We start from the raw sequence: 15,753 nt of genomic DNA on the forward strand, positions 1-15,753 counted from the left end.
CAGCCGTCACTATGGCGGTAGTCGCGATCGCCTCAATGACCGCGATGACCAGTACAACGACTAGTGTGCTCACTACGACGAACCCAAAAATCATGCTCCCCAACACATTCCATTTCAGTAAACATTTCCCTCCCCTCAGCCCTCTTCCCAAATGGATCTGATGTAGTAGGGCTGGATATGTGAAAGCATTATGGCAAACCTACTGCTTACACCCAGTTGTCTCAATAGGGCAGAAGGAAGGGAACAACTTTCTGGAAAGGTTATGGTCATAGTCCATGTTTCACAGCTCAGTAATTGGAGCCTTTACCGAACAAAGAAAAAAAACATCAGATCCTGGGGTGCTTTGGAAATGCAGGGATATTAATTTGTATTGACTACAAGTATAATTATAGGCCTATACTTAAAGGTAGACTCTGAGATATGAGGTCATAGCAAAACAAGTGGGGCAACGCTGCCAGAGACTTTCAAAAACGGAGATGCAACGGACTAGAGAATTTACACAGTTAAATGCGATTGGTGCATGCGCTCTGCCATCTTCTGTTGCAGGGCAGTGAAACGAGTGGACACTCATGTTTGCTCTTGTTCACTACAATATCTTTGATGAAAGTTACTCTGTTTTCACAGGCCTGACATCCCAAAGTCTACTGTTAAGATCCATACCCGGCTAAACACTTATCTCCCCCTACCAATAGGCAGCTCTCCATTCCCCCTCAAATATCTGATGGCACTGGATTGGTTCAGGCAATATGGCAGAAACCCCCTCTGAGGTTTTCAATACTTATCCAGTACAGTCAGATCTCTGAGGGAGATTAAATTAAAGGAGGGCCTAGGGCTCAGAGTTAGTTTGAACTGGACTGAGGCCTACTCTACAAAGAGGTGTCCGAGTTGTATGACCCCTTGTGGTCACTGACTGTCATGAGTGTATTTGTGTGAAATCATTTAATAGTTTGACCTGAATTAGTGACAGCCTAGGCCTAATGTGTGTGGTCAAATTAATCATTTAAAAAAATATTTTGCACTTTTGATAAAACATGATTCATATTAATTGATTTTACTTAATTAAATCTATAAATGCTTTGTCTCTATGATTTAGGCTATGATTTGAACGCAATGATGAAACATAATGACAATTGATTTGAGTATTCAATTTGGAAGACTTTTAATTTGTTTTAGATTGTATTAAAGCGAAAAAGTGGAGAAAAATGAACAGCTCTCGGGTCATTTCTCTCTCAGGTCTTAAAATTCTTCACTCACACCCGTCTGACCTGATTTTATTAATAATCTAATTTTCCCCCATCTGAACACCAGACGCTTCTAACTCATAACATAGGTAAACACCACAAATTTGGGGAATTTCGAAATTATCACATGTATCTCAGAGTAGCCTATGGCCATCATTTTTAACTCAATATATTTCTAGCAATCTCGCATATTAATCCAAATAAAGAGGGGCAAGTAATATTTATTTTTTAGTATTTGGGTTGTTGTAGTTCACCCGCTTTCAAGTGGTACACTCCCGTTAGGCTCAGATTGACACTTCCCCTCTATCCCGTTTATTCTTGTTCCTAGCGGACCAAAGAATGAAGCGAACAACGGGAAGGATGATAGGTGGATTATTTCTCGCTAAATGATAGGCTATAGTCTTTATTTTCAAAATGAACTTGCTGTTTTTTCGATGGATTATTTCACTGTGCATAGCAGGTACGTGATTTTCTGAACTCAACACGTTGTTTTATTATCTGCAAAAATTGTGGACACGCAACAGGTTAGTCCCTGTTGATTGAAAATCCACTTGCGCAGGATTTATCTCTGCGTCTGCACGTTTCTCGCGTCTCCGTGACAGTTTATTGACTCACTGTAAAATAGGGAAGTTGTTCTATGAATTTCTGTGGTTATTATAATTTCTTTTCTGTGGTGTGTTTAATCACTGTTAAGTATACACCCACACTCGATCCGGCCGGTTATTAAATGTGCAAGGTGATGTTAGTCTGCTCCGGTGTTGTTACCCTACTGTTTTCCCAGAAATGATGTTTGTTAGAATGTAGCCTATTTTGGAGAAGAATAATATTATTGGTTAGGGTTAGTAATATTCCGAGGTTATCAGTGAAATTTAGAGCAATGTTTTTAATTATGCATTTGGGTCAAAGAGGTTTGTTTAGTTCATCAAATGTGTAGTTTGTCAGAAGTACAGGTTATAAGGATTCAGTGGGTTGGAATGCCTGACAGGGGAATGTGGCAGTTAGGGAGGAAAGGTGTAAACATGGTCAGGAAGTGTGGACCGTCTCAGAGGAGGAGCTTTGACCAAGAGCAATTTACTTGTTAAACTGTAACATTAATGGTACACCACAGTTTTTGGTTTGTCCTATCGAAAAAGGGCTTTTGAGTGGTGCATAGTTAATGGTTGCTGGAGTTGATATGGGGTGAATATGGAAAGGGAGACCCTCTTAGTTGTGGCGTACACAGCCTGTTTTAATGCTCTGTGGTGTGTCAGATTCACACCATGGATCAAAGGCTCTCCAGATAGAAGCAAAGTTTTGTCTTGGTGATGTGTGATTTCTGCTGTGGTTACAATGTTCTCCAGCCCTGTCTCTGTCTGTCTCCCCTCATGAGACTGATGAAACTCCTCTAACGGTTCTGTTTAAATCTCTAATAGCTAACTGGCTACTCACTCACTGGACCAGACAAGATCATCTCATTGGCTCTTAGACCCCCCCACACCTCCTCCCTGTTCTTCAGATAGGATAAAGAAAGGGGGGGGGGGGGGGGGGTTAGTAATGCCCAACAATGAGCTAGCCCTTGAACAAAGGGACAAAGGGAGGGCCTGAGCTACCCCGTGGGAGGAATTTAGGAACAGTCCCTCTCCGCTACCTCCCCTCCTCTGTCTCTTCCCATCCATCCAGCTGCCAGAATGAAAATATTAAAATAGCTTCAAACACAAGAAAAACAGTAAAATACGTAACAGTCACCTCTTCCTCCAAACTACAGTAGGTGCTTGCATTCCAATGGTCTTAAACTACATCCTCTCCTTGCTGCCTCCTTTATCTTGGTTTAGCATTGGTCTAAAAAAACATACGTAAAAGTGATCACAACATGGTCGCAAAAATCTGGACTATATGAGAAGAAGTCATTTTACATTTGGTGGTACGTGTGTGTTTGTCAGACTGCTCTTAAGGAGAGGGCTGGTGGGTTGGCCTTTGTTTTGATTTCCTTTTTTCTGAGAATTGTTTAGAGCGAGTTCCTGCTACCCCACCCAGACTTAACAGGACTAGCTGGAGACTGCACAGCAGGGGAGGCTTGTGGAGGTAGAAATTGGAGGATGTAACAAAAGAAAATGGTATCAAAAACACATGTTTGATACCATTCTTTATTTCATTCCATGCATTACAATGAGCCCATCCTCTGATTTCTACCTCCACCAGCCTCCCCTGCTGCACAGACCTCTACCCCTCACTGTTCCCCTTTATGATGAAAACCCCCTACCTCTGTACTGAAGCCCTCCCCGTGCCCCCACGCACAGCGGAATGTAACCCCTGTGACCCTGGGAGAGAGAGGAGCCCTCATCCCTGGTCCTGGATCCACTCCCCTTTTTGTTATTGTGCAAGTCACTGCTCGGTAATCTCCCACTCATGAATTGGGTCATGAACACACACACACACACACACACACACCGCCTAAAAACAGCTGGATCCACTAGGGGTGGTGTGTATCAGTCATTATTTCCAAAACCCCATCTTCCTATCTTATCTCATCTATTGTCTTTCTCCCTATGTCTCCCCACCCCCCCCTCTCTTATCTCTCTCTCTTTGATCTTGATGGAGGGGACTCTGTGGGGTATAAAGCGAACAGACAGACACATACCCCCTTTGGGAGTTGTGTTGTGTCATTGACTGAAAGACTTTGTCTGGAAACCCCCGGTTGGAAGTGAGTGTGTGTGTGTGTGTGTGTAGTGTATGCAGGGTTTACTTAACCTCGTTGAGACCAGGCTTTCCTAGTTCGGAATGCCTGGGGAAATCCTTTCCAGAAAGTAACTGCAAAGGGGTGGAAAGTTCTCTGTGAGAACAACATGATTTGGAGGGATTGCTATGCGAGACTTGGTTTGACTATACAAATGTACAGGTTAGATTATGGCTTAAATGCCGGATGCTGTTCAAAGCTGATAGGGGAAAGTGTTGAACTGTAAAGTGTCATCTCTCCTAACCATTTGCATGTTTCTCTGTTAACGCAAAATAGGTATTCAAAGGTCTCCTTCATTCAGAAACTGTGAGATAAATAAAGTGTTATTCTCACTCATTGCTGTCTTTCCTCTCACTTCTCACACAAGTGTGTTGGTATCATATTGATTAAAATATTATCTGCGATGATTTTGATAGGTCATAAAATAACTACACCAATCCTAATTTATTTTTCGCGTGTGTGTGTGTGCGCGTCAGTCTGTGTGTGTGATGGAGTACAGGTAACTGTGAGGGAGACTAAGCGGTTCGCCATGCTCTTCCAACCAGTGGTCCTCCAGTGTCAGTACCACACGCCTTCCACCCAGACCCCTGTTGTGCAGTGGTGGTATAAGTCCTTCTGCCGCGACCGCACACGTGACTCCTTCACCTTCCCTGAGAGCCTGGGGGTCCAGGGGTCTGACCTGGGCGCTATGTCCCACCTGGAGTGTTCCGACAGCAGCCGCACCGTCCGTATCGTGGCCTCCGGGCAGGGACCCTCCATGACACTGGCCGAACACTACAAGGAAAGGGACATCGCCATTGTAAATAGTACGGTGAAGATTTTATGCTTTATTATTTGAACTGTTCTCTTTTATTCTTGCATACATGTTGCACTGCGATTGTAACTTACATTTAACGACACTGTTATAAACACTGTTGAGAGACACACGCACAAACTCAAATGATGGTAGTGATGGACACCTTGTTCAACAAATAAACCAGTCCTGAAGATCTTGACTAGTTGAATCAGGTGGGCTAGTTTGTGCTAGGCTGTAACAGAAGCCTGTAAGTCTCCAGGACTGGGGACCACTGCTCTGTGTGATTCTTCTCCCAGCAGGAAACAGAACAGATTGTGCTGTGTTTTCCTGCTCCTGAAATAGTCGTGCTCTCTCTGCTTCACAATGGACTGGGCTCTATGCACTCATTATCAACACAGCCTGCTCTCCTGTACACAATGAATCAGCCGCTCCTTATCACGCAACACCTTCTTTCTCTCCTTCTCAATAGAATGTTCCTCCTCCTTTTCTGTCTATTTCAACCAAACACTCCTGTTGTCATCAATCATAGTAGAAAGTTAAGCTGTATTAACATTTTAATTGTATTTATCTTCGCAGAAAGCAGAGATGTATTGATATGTTAATTTCTATTTTACTCTAAAACTCTGTAATATGTTGCTTTGATGTTGTAAACCTGTTGGTAAACATCTGCAGCATTTATGGATGTATTTTATATGGATTCTATTCCATGTCAGGAAGGGGGGGCGGGGTAGAGGATGGTGAGTTACTGAACATGCTCTCAGATCCCAAGATCTCTCACCTCTCCCCCTTTCATACACTCACCCTGTTTCCTGTTTCCTGTTCCTGTCCCTGTGCAGAGGCAGACCTGCGGATCGGGGAGCTGCAGTGGGGAGACAGCGGGGTCTACTTCTGTAAGGTGGTTATCGCCAACGACCTGGAGGGGAAGAATGAGGCCCAGGTGGAGTTACTCGTGCTGGGTGAGTCTTCCCACATGATGTGAACCTTCTATGTACAGGATGTTAACCCCTCAACAACACCAAAGAGGGTGCATGATATGTGATTGTGTTGGGAACAAAAGCCCTAGCTCTGTGTGTGTGTGTGTGTGTGTGCGCGCCTATTGGTTTGTTTGATATGGTTTGTAGGAGTGTTTTTGTCTTTGCCCCTGTTCTCAAAGTTGTCTGCATTCCTAAGCGTTCTTACAAGTGCTTCCATGGAAACAGAGGAATGGAGTGTGCTACTTTACATGGTTCTGATCCATGAGAGGGCTTATTGTTTGGCCGAGCTTACCCTGGTAGTAAAACGCTGACTTAACCCTGCCGTAGACATGCATAACCCTTCATAACCTCAAATATAATGTCAATATAGTCCAGATAAACTGTCGTAGAGTCACAGGTTCAGCCTTTTTTATGTTTGCTCTTTTTAAACGTTTGTTCTCGGTTTATGATTGGACAGGACAGGATCCTTTCGAACTACACTGAGCAACAGTTGGTTTTATTCTCTCAATAAAATGTCATTCATCCACTCACTCAATGACTCAGCCAGCTGTTCTATAGGTAGAGCCATACAGGCCGTTGTTGTGAACAGTGCCAGCGTAAGCCACTGCTTAAGCCGTTTCCATGGTAACGTGCCTTTTCGTGACAAGACTAAAAGCATGTTAAGGGTCACTGGTATAGACAGAGGAAGAGAGAGAGAGAGAGAGAGAGAGAAAGCGAAGGACAGTGAGACCTGTGATGGAGGAGCCTCTTCAGTCTTTGGCCTTGAAAACACAGCTCAACACAAGCTTGAGTCAAATTAGATTGAGTTTTGTTCCTTCAGAGAAAGTGTGTGTATTCACAATGTTGCAATCACCAGTGCTTATGTACACTCACTGAGCACTTTATTAAGAACGCTATACTAATACTGGGTAGGGCCTCCCTTTGCTCTCAAAACAGCCTCAATTCTTTGTGGCATTGATTCCACAAGATGTTGGAAATATTCCTTTGAGATTCTGGTTCATGATGACATGATTGCATCACGCATTTCCTGCATATTTTTCAGGTGCACTTTCAAGCTGTGAATCTCCCATTCTACCACATCCCAAAGGTGTTCTATTGGATTCAGATCCAGTGACTGGGAAGGCCACTGAAGAACACTGAACTCATTGTCATGTTCATGAAAACCAGTTTGAGACAACTTTTGCTTTGTGACATGGTGCATTATCATGCTGGAAGTAGGCATTAGAAGATGGGTAAATTGTGGCCATGAAGGGATGCACATGGTCAGCAACAATACTCAAATAGGATCAAGCGATGATTGATTGGTATTAATGGGCCCAAAGTGTGCCAAGAAAACATTCCCCACACCATTCCACCACCTCCACCATGAGAAGGTGTACAGGTGTTCCTAATAAAGTGTTCAGTGAGTGTAGTAAGCCCTCCTGTGGTGCTGTGTAATCTAATCAGGTCAGGAAAAGGGCGTTGTAGAGACTCTATCAGGGGAGGCTAGTGGATGTAGAAATCAGAGGATGAGCTCATTGTAATGCATGGAATGGAATGAGGAATGGTATCCAACATTTCCTAATCATCTTTTGCTTTTAATTGGCTCATTAATTCCCTGTCCTCTCCCCTGCAACTATTCCCCAGGTCGTTGCTGCAAATTAGAATATGTTCTCAGTCAACTTGCCTAGTAAAATAAGGGTGAAATGAAATAAAATAATCTTTTTAACCTGTTCCCACCATCTTTATTTTCCATCAGGCTCTATGCCCATGTCATGTTCCACCCTTCTTTCATTCCTTCTCCTCTTCTCACCCTCGCACAAGAGGCTCCAGTCTGCCTTCTGTCCCGAGTTACTGTGTACTGTGTTCATATGAATGTGTCGGGCTAGGAGAGTGCATTATGACTGTCTCCCCCAACTCTTCTTTCACTCCCCTTTCCCTCCCTCTCTGCCCTCTCCTTCCCCTCTCTTTTCTCACACTATCTCCCCCTGTTCTTTCTCTGTCCATCTACTCAGAGGCTCTTAATCTCCCTCTCCCTCTCCTTGCCCTTGTCTACCTATCATTGTTTTCCCTCTCCCTCTCCCCTCCTCCACTCTCAGAGGCACATAGCTTCTCCTCTCTCTCAGGTTACTTAGCTTCGTGGTATTTAAACAACTGTGCCAGACCAGGGTGGCAGGGTAAGTGTGTGTGTGTGTGTGTGTGTGTGTGTGTGTGTGTGTGTGTGTGCTTTTATCAGAGGAGAGGAGTATGCTATTTCTCTGCATGACGACTGCCTACTCAGCACAGAGAGGGGAGTTCAGTCTGCCCAGACAGACCAGACAGCTAGGAGACTTTCTGACTAAAGACTAAAGAAGGTCCTCATAGGCTTCTGCACACGTGCTGTATAATGCACACTCCTCATGTACGTTAGGTGTGTCCTTTCTACTATAGCATGTGGAGGGCCAGGAGTTTTTCCTGACCTCATGACCCGACCAAGAAAAACCTTTTAACCCCCATCTCTTTGGCGTCATAGTGAGAGAGAGATGATAGCATTTGGAGGCGTCCATCTTTCTCTCCATTACCCTCTGTCTCTCACTCTTTCTGTCCGTCTAATATATAATAATAGAATAGAATATGTAATAATATATGCCATTTAGCTTACATTGCAGTGAGTGCATGCATTTCAGTATATATGGTCCCAGCAGGAATCAAACCCACAACCTAAGCGTTGTTAGCGCCATGCTCTACCAACTGAGCCACATAGGACCACGTCTCTGTCTCCACCTCTCCATCACCCTGAACTTGTCTCTCTTGCTCTGTCTCTCTCCCTCTTACTTTTAGGAGGAACAAAGCAGCCATTGTTACCAATGACAATGGCACTCATCTGACCTTCTTTCCCTAATGGTTAATTGGTGTCCCAGAATCCTTCAGTGCAGTGTCTGCCCCAGTTTTCCCTGTCCTCTCTTTCTCTGTGTTCAAGTTCAAGTGACGTTTCCATCCTCCCTCCTTCCCCCTCCACTTACTGTAGGCCCTACCTCAATGCCTCACAATAGTAGAGCACTTTCTAGGCGATTGATTGACTAAATGTTGCTTAAAAAGAAAGCACAGATGGGTAGTGAATGTAGTGAATTAGTTTTGTTTGTCAGCAGACGTGGTGTTTCTTGTAACTCCTGTAGCCGTCAAGTGTGGTCTGTGTGTGTGTGTGTGTGTGTGTGTGTGTGTGTGTGAGTGAGTGATTGCATGTGTGTGTCATGTGTGTGTCGTGTTGCATGTGTCATGTGTTGCGTGTGTGTGTGTGTGTGCACAGCAACATCACAGAAACACAGCACCCCTGGGCCCCTGCTAAAATTAGGCTCAAAGTGAGATGAGAGTTTGGCCCCTGAACTCTGCCCTCTGACCTTTAAGACACTGGGTTAGTGTGTGGAGACATGTTTCGGAGACAGTACATACAGTAGCAAGAACTCTATCCCTACAGTAAAAGCTCAGGTGTGTTCATATATACAGTAGCTGATCAGAGTCAAGCCTTACAGCCCAACGTTTATGTACAGTACTGTAGGATCCACTTCCGACTAATACAGGACTGATTTCAACAACACTGATTGCAAGGTTCTCCGCTTTATTGATACTTAGAATCAGTTGGAGGAACCAGACAGAGGAACTAGGGTTTCAGATTTAGACACAGGTTTGTTTCCCTGCCCATTGAAATATACTCTCACTCAGACCCTTGTTTAATCGTTTGATAATCATTACTTTGGCTTAAACATCAATAACAGAGGATGTTACCGGTTTGCCTCCCTGGTTCCTTTACTTGTCTGTCTCAATGCATGATCCTTAGTCACTCTGTCTAATCCCTGATTCGCTGATTTGCCTCACCTTTGACCTCTTGCTCTCTGCTTCCCGTCTGCCGGCCCTCACCTCTGCTCTCCCTCTCTCTGCAGGTAGGACAGGTGTGCTGGACGATATCCTGCCTGAGTTTGATGTGGAGATTATGCCAGGTATGGCTGCCTGCTCACCTTTCCCTTCCTCACCTGCCCCCTTGCCAACATGACTTTCTCTGGCTTTCCTAACAACCCACCCCCTCGCTGCCCTGTCGCTCCTCCAATTAAAATCCCTCCTGAAGCCCAATCATACTATTGTCTATTGAGTCAGCTCTGGGTCTCTAACCTCACAATACTATTTTTCACAGGACAATGCATGTTGTCAGATAAAGAAAATCTTCCAGTTGCTACATGATGCTGTTTATTCTCAGGAAATGACCCCCCCACTTCCTACTTCATTTTGTTTCTAATGGGTCAACCCTAACCCTAATGAGGTCCGCTGGGGTCGTGTGTTTACTTTGAAAAGGGGGCTGACAGAAGTTAGTCAGGTTTGGTCACGCCCTGAGGAAGTGTGTTGTTATGGGTTTGGATGCTTTAGTGATGTGAGGCTGGATAAGAGTAGGCCTGAACAAACCAGACAGAACCCCCCCCCCCCCCCCCCCCCCCCCTTCAACTCCTGTGGGGGTTAATGTTACAGATGTGGGACACACACACAGATACAGGAGATCTGTGATGCTAAGCAGATATGACTTGATTGAGGAGGATCTGTGGACGTCTCTCTCGCTTATCAACCCTCTTCCTCTCATTCTCTGTCTCGCTCTCCCTCTGTACAGTCTCCTTGTTTGATGGACTCTAGGTGTTCTCTGGAGGTTCTCTGGAGCTGGTACTAGATCTGGTTGTTTATCTCTCTATGTCTGCGTTCCAGAGTGGGTGTTTGTGGGGGCTGTAGTCCTGGGCAGTGTCCTGTTCCTGTTGTTGGCCGGGATCTGTTGGTGCCAGTGCTGCCCCCACTCCTGCTGCTGTTACCTCCGCTGCTGCTGCTGCCCTGACACCTGCTGCTGCCCCCGCCACTGTGAGTTACACACACACACACACACACACACACACATATGTACAAGCAATCAAGTCCATTCCATTCCATCCATTTGCAATCCATAACTGTTTTTTTTGTGTGTTCATCCTCACCTCAGTGTATGAAGCAGGGAAGATGGCGAAGAGTGGCCCGACCCCCCAGATTGCTATGTACCCCCCCTACTACATCCCTGGGGTCCCCACCATGGTCCCTCTTGCCCCGCCATCCATTGTGGACCCCAAGATAGCCTCTCTCACCTCAGTGGAACACAACCTGCCCGGGGGTGAGTGACTCGCCTTACATCTCGGCTCATCCAGTCAGTTTGCAGGAACTGTATACACACCAGTGGAAAATGGTGTTTAATGGATGACAGTGCAGTAACACTCCCTAACATGTGTAAATTCGTCTGAGTTACCTAACCCTCATCCTATGTCATCCATCTGTCCTTAACCTGTTTTTTTTTTTTTCTGGTCTATGACCAGACATGCATAGGGTGTGTGTGTGTGTGCGTGTGCGTGTGTGAGTGTTTTTGTCTGTGTTTGAGTATGTATGTTTGTGTTTTTTGTCCATATCACTGATATGTGTGTGTGTGTGTGTTTGTGACCTTGTGTGTGTGCGTCCGTGTCCACAGTGCACAGTGGCTATCGTTTACAGGCCAATCAGAGCACCGACTCTATGAAGGTTGTGTACTACGTAGAGAAGGAGCTGGCACAGTTTCCCTCTTCCAAGATGGCCACACGCCAATGTAAGCCTGTACAGAGTCAGCGTGTTTCTCTGTAATCACTGTGTGTGTGTGTGTGTGTGTGTGTGTGTGTGTATGTATTCCATCTTGAGCTTAGCCTAGTGCTTTGTAAATATTGGCATAAATGTTGCCATCATCCTTTTCTGAATCTTATAGTCACCTCCTACTTGTTAGAAGGGTAACGTACTAACCCTGGTTGCATCAATATCATCAACGCCACGTACAAAGGTACACTGTGTGGGCATTGCGTTGAATCAGTCCAATGATATGATCACTCTTTGTTTGACGTTTTGCTGAAAAAAACAAACACTTAATAGTTGATTCACAATTAGTCAACAGGCCTTGTGCATATATGTACTTGCCTCAGAAACTTTGTGATAATGTTCATTAGCAGTTTCTAAGCAGACTCTAAGTATTACAGAGAGGTCACACATTGGCATGAGATGATGATGTCACTCGAGATCCTTTGATTATGGATGGTGATGTAAATGACGGACATCTGAACATCGTATTGATACATTATTGGTGATTTATGTACACAAAGGTAAAGCATTGTCTTTGGAGAAGGCTGTGGAAGATATGTAATTGGAAATTCAAAAATGGCGGACAAAGAAAAAAACATTTCTGGTGTTCCATGTATTCTCTTTTCATGGTTGGCAGACATATTGTTGTTGTTTTAGAAAGTCACTCCCTTCGAAGACCTCTGCATATGAAAAGAGCAACGTAAGATGGTGACCATCAGCAAAAGCATTTGCTGTGAAAATAGCCAGCCTATATATACACACACACTGAAGTCTATGTCTAGCAGATGTTGTTTGCATTAGTTGTGGTGATATTTGATGATGCGTCTGTCATACCGATAAGAAGTGGTGATATGTAAACAGATCCTGTTATGGTTACGTAGACGGTAGACCTACTTGCACAGCAGAGTTGTCACAGAAGTGTTCTGCAACACCCCTACATGTTTTTGTCTTGAATAAACTCTTTACTGTACAGTAGGCTGTATAATGAGCTTCTGCTGCGAATACATATGCAGTATAGGCTATAACTACCTCCTGCTGTTAACACCCAAGACAAGTGCCATCCTAAGCAATCTGTATGGTTTAAACATTGGAAACAATTCCTTGTTAAGGCAAATGGATTACTCGGTTTGCTACCACACAATCATTTCAAAGACTGTTCGTGTTACAGAACACTGCTAAAGGAGTATTTTGTGTCTTCATTGTGATGTGTTGTCCCTGCAGCCAGCAGCCTATCAGAACTGAGCTCTCTGCATGAAGGTGGGGACACAGATTTCCGGCAGACCTATCGCACGGTCCAGATGAAGGCGCTCCCGCCCATCGCCGACCTCGATGATCAGTCAGAGCTCATGGCAGCTCCCCCCCACCGTCAGCGGCCAGGGCGCTACCATGGCAACCACATTGATGATGAGCGTGACAGCAGGTACCACTGATGGGTGTGTTTTTGTGTGTGTGTGTGTGTGTGTGTGTGCGTGCGTGCGCACAAGAGAGAGAGGCTGACAATGTGTATGCGGATGTATGTTATATGTTGTTTTCTATATGTACACATACATATTGTATACAGGTCACACATGTACATACACAGTGAACACGGTATTTGTTCTGAGTTGTCCTGACTGTATACCCTGGGACAGGTGGAACCCTCGCTCTGAGCACCTGCAGAGGAGGACGTTGGGCAGCAGGGGGCGTACTGGCTCTCTGGACGAGCTGGAGGAGTTTGCTCTGTCTTACGGCCCCCGCGTTCGGAGGGGTGACCCCCGAGACCATGACCGGGACTACGACCTGGAGCTCAGAGGGCGTGAGCACTACCCCCCTTACCGGGACAACAGCCCCCCTCGGCGTTTCCATGGAGACCAGGACGACGGCTGGCACCGACGCAGCCCTCCACCTTCTCCGCAGAAGAGGAGGGACACTTGGGACAACGATCGCCTCTCTCGACCCCCCCACCATGCACAAGGGGGCAGAGGTTATGATGACGCCTTCCTCAACAGCCTACTGGAGCGCAAGGCGAGGGGGCGGGGGGGTGAGAGGGGTGAGAGAGGAAAGGGGAGGGCCGATGAGGATAGTGACACTCCCTCTAAAGGCAGCTCAAAAGGCAAAGGCAGCGACTGTTACTATAGCAGGTCGCCTAGCAATCGGCCCGAGGAGGACGACCCACTGCCTCCGTACTCAGAGCGGGAGGCAGAGAGATACCGCACAGTTGACCCAAACGGAGAACGCTACCGCACGGTCGAACCGCCCACTACAGAACGGTATCGGACCACTGATCCGGCCATGCGACCATTTTGCTACACACGCCCCCCTCAGGCTATGTCCCACACCTTACATGGGGACAGAGAGGAGAGGGACAAGAACCGAAAAGTGGTGAGTTACATATAGGGGGGGGTCTCGTGAAGAACTCCCCTCCCTCCTTCCCAGATCATCCCAAATAGTCTGACACAGAAGGCCCAGCAGAAATGTCTGGTACAGACCCCCCCCCCCCCCCAGAAGAAAAATAAGATGATACTTAAACTAGTCAGTCACGTTAAACCAACAAGTGTCTTAGCATTATACAACCAGCCATGACCTTTTTATTTTGTATTAGTGGGTGTTGTACATATTTGTCTGTTGATACTGTATGTGAAGTCCCAAAACTTTTTTATCAAGGTTTTGAACATGAGTCAAAAGATTGAGAGAGTTTTCAGCAGTATTACTGTGTATGTACATTGTTATTTGAGAATAAGAAGTAAAAAGCACAAATTGTATATATAAATTCATCTATATTTAGGAAACAATGATATTGTTTAGAATGCTTTATTTCAGGGGTAATATCTCAAAGTTTGCCAACCAGAACATTTCCAAACCACTTTATATATATGACTATATGTATGTGATTGTATTATTGCTCTCTGAAGCTCACTCACAGACATTACTAACCCAAGCATGAGCTGCATGATTTTTGTGGATCCCCATGCTGTCTCACTGACAAGCCAGGCCTGACTAACCAAGCATGAGCAGCATGATTGCAGGATCTCTAACGTGTGGCTCTTGGTGTATTCCCTTAACAGAACACTGCTGTGAGCAGAGACTCTCTCATAGTCTGACACGGCAGACAGAACTCAAGCCCTGGCCCACACAGCACTGCCAATATTGAGAATCACGCATCACTCACTTAAAACATTGTGCAGCAACCCAGGAAAGACTAACCACCGTCAAGCAGCAATCTGGAGAGCCATCCGATATAAGGCATGAAAACCACAAAAGTATTGGAGGAAAACAAGGATTATGAAATTCGAATTGATTGATGAACATTTTGATATTTGATTGTCAGATTAAACTGCATGGCAACTCAGGTTCACCTGCCTTCATTGTGTGTGTGTGTGTGTGTGATACTGTTAATGTACTGTACCTACTGAGCTTGAATTTGTATTTCAGATTGCAGTTGCACTGTAGCATTATTTCCCACAGAATAACCCACAGTATTATAACTGGCACTCCTCTAGGTGACAGACTGGAAACTATGGTTTGAAACAGTGCCATTCGGCCATAGCAGACATTTGTACTTCACTTGTTTTACATTGATGATTTTGATATATAAACACCTGTTGCCTATCTTAGATTGTGTCATTGTGTGTGATTATGCTGTCTGATTAAGTGTGTGTACATTGGATACAGTATGTGTTTTTCTTATCGCTTTTAACAGCTAAGTACACACAACTCTTGCTTGAACTTAATCTGCATACACAAAAAACACAGATATTCACAAGTGGTGTATACAGTAGATTCTTCTTAATTTTTTTTATAAATTGCACACTGACCATTAGTTTGCTAACATTTGATATATCTGTCCTATCTGACTGGTATTATGATTTAAGCACTACGCATTGGTCAGTAGAACAATACATATGCTGACACATGGAGGAGACCTAGGGATGAGGAAGGAAATAAGGCAGGATATTGGATTCCATGAGGAGGAAGATGGTGACATCACAATACCAGGAAGGAGGCTGGAGTATTGGAATTCAAAAACCCTTACCACTGTGTAAATGGAATGGAATTGGTTGGATTCATAGTCACAAGGTCTCAAAGTGCTTTGGGTTGGGTATAAATAAGTTCCTATATGGAGCACAAGCAGGCATGTCCTGTATAGGAGAATAAAGCATGTTTACCTGTTGATAGAGAGGGAGACCAACTCAAAAGCGCTCCTACATTTGTTTAACGTTGCTTCACTTCAACACTGGGACTTTGCCAAACATCATAGAGAGACTGTCTTGTCAGTTTGAATAGATCTTTAGAATTACCACAAACACACCCTAAGCTACTCACCAGTCCTCCATTCAGAGCAAGCTAGTCTGTGACCTCTCCACATCGCTGTGGCATGGCTCCTTTCTTCCTGCCTCTAGAAGAACCAATTCTCATAGAAATCCGACAGGCAATGTT

The 15,753-nt window shown here is 44.9% G+C and overlaps 1 protein-coding gene across 4 annotated transcripts; it reads left to right on the forward strand.

Annotated features, from left to right (window-relative positions):
• Positions 1–1,567: 1,567 nt before the first annotated feature.
• ildr2 (immunoglobulin-like domain containing receptor 2) lies at positions 1,568–14,924 on the forward strand. 4 transcript variants are annotated; one of them, XM_083681631.1, is made up of 10 exons: positions 1,568–1,701; positions 4,431–4,760; positions 5,587–5,706; positions 9,621–9,677; positions 10,426–10,572; positions 10,691–10,855; positions 11,204–11,317; positions 12,559–12,757; positions 12,969–13,698; positions 14,382–14,924. In XM_083681631.1, the coding sequence occupies exons 1-10, from the start codon at positions 1,656–1,658 to the stop codon at positions 14,415–14,417; spliced, it is 1,944 nt and encodes a 647-aa protein (XP_083537757.1). In that variant the 5' UTR covers positions 1,568–1,655; the 3' UTR covers positions 14,418–14,924. The 4 variants fall into 4 exon arrangements, with proteins under 4 accessions (XP_083537757.1, XP_083537759.1, XP_083537760.1 ...); XM_083681633.1 differs by lacking the exon at positions 11,204–11,317; XM_083681634.1 differs by lacking the exon at positions 10,426–10,572.
• Positions 14,925–15,753: the final 829 nt, after the last annotated feature.

Source organism: Argentina silus, assembly GCF_951799395.1.
Source record: "Argentina silus genome assembly, chromosome: 12".
In the NCBI taxonomy this organism is placed as follows: domain Eukaryota; kingdom Metazoa; phylum Chordata; class Actinopteri; order Argentiniformes; family Argentinidae; genus Argentina; species Argentina silus.

What these genes read in the sequence shown, in the direction of transcription:
- ildr2 (XM_083681631.1), top strand. Translation starts at nt 1,656, where the DNA reads ATGAACTTGCTGTTTTTTCGATGGATTATTTCACTGTGCATAGCAG. An exon ending in GGACATCGCCATTGTAAATA is followed by an intron (nt 4,761 to 5,586) that starts GTACGGTGAAGA and finishes GTCCCTGTGCAG; the next exon opens with AGGCAGACCTGCGGATCGGG. An exon ending in GATGATGAGCGTGACAGCAG is followed by an intron (nt 12,758 to 12,968) that starts GTACCACTGATG and finishes ACCCTGGGACAG; the next exon opens with GTGGAACCCTCGCTCTGAGC.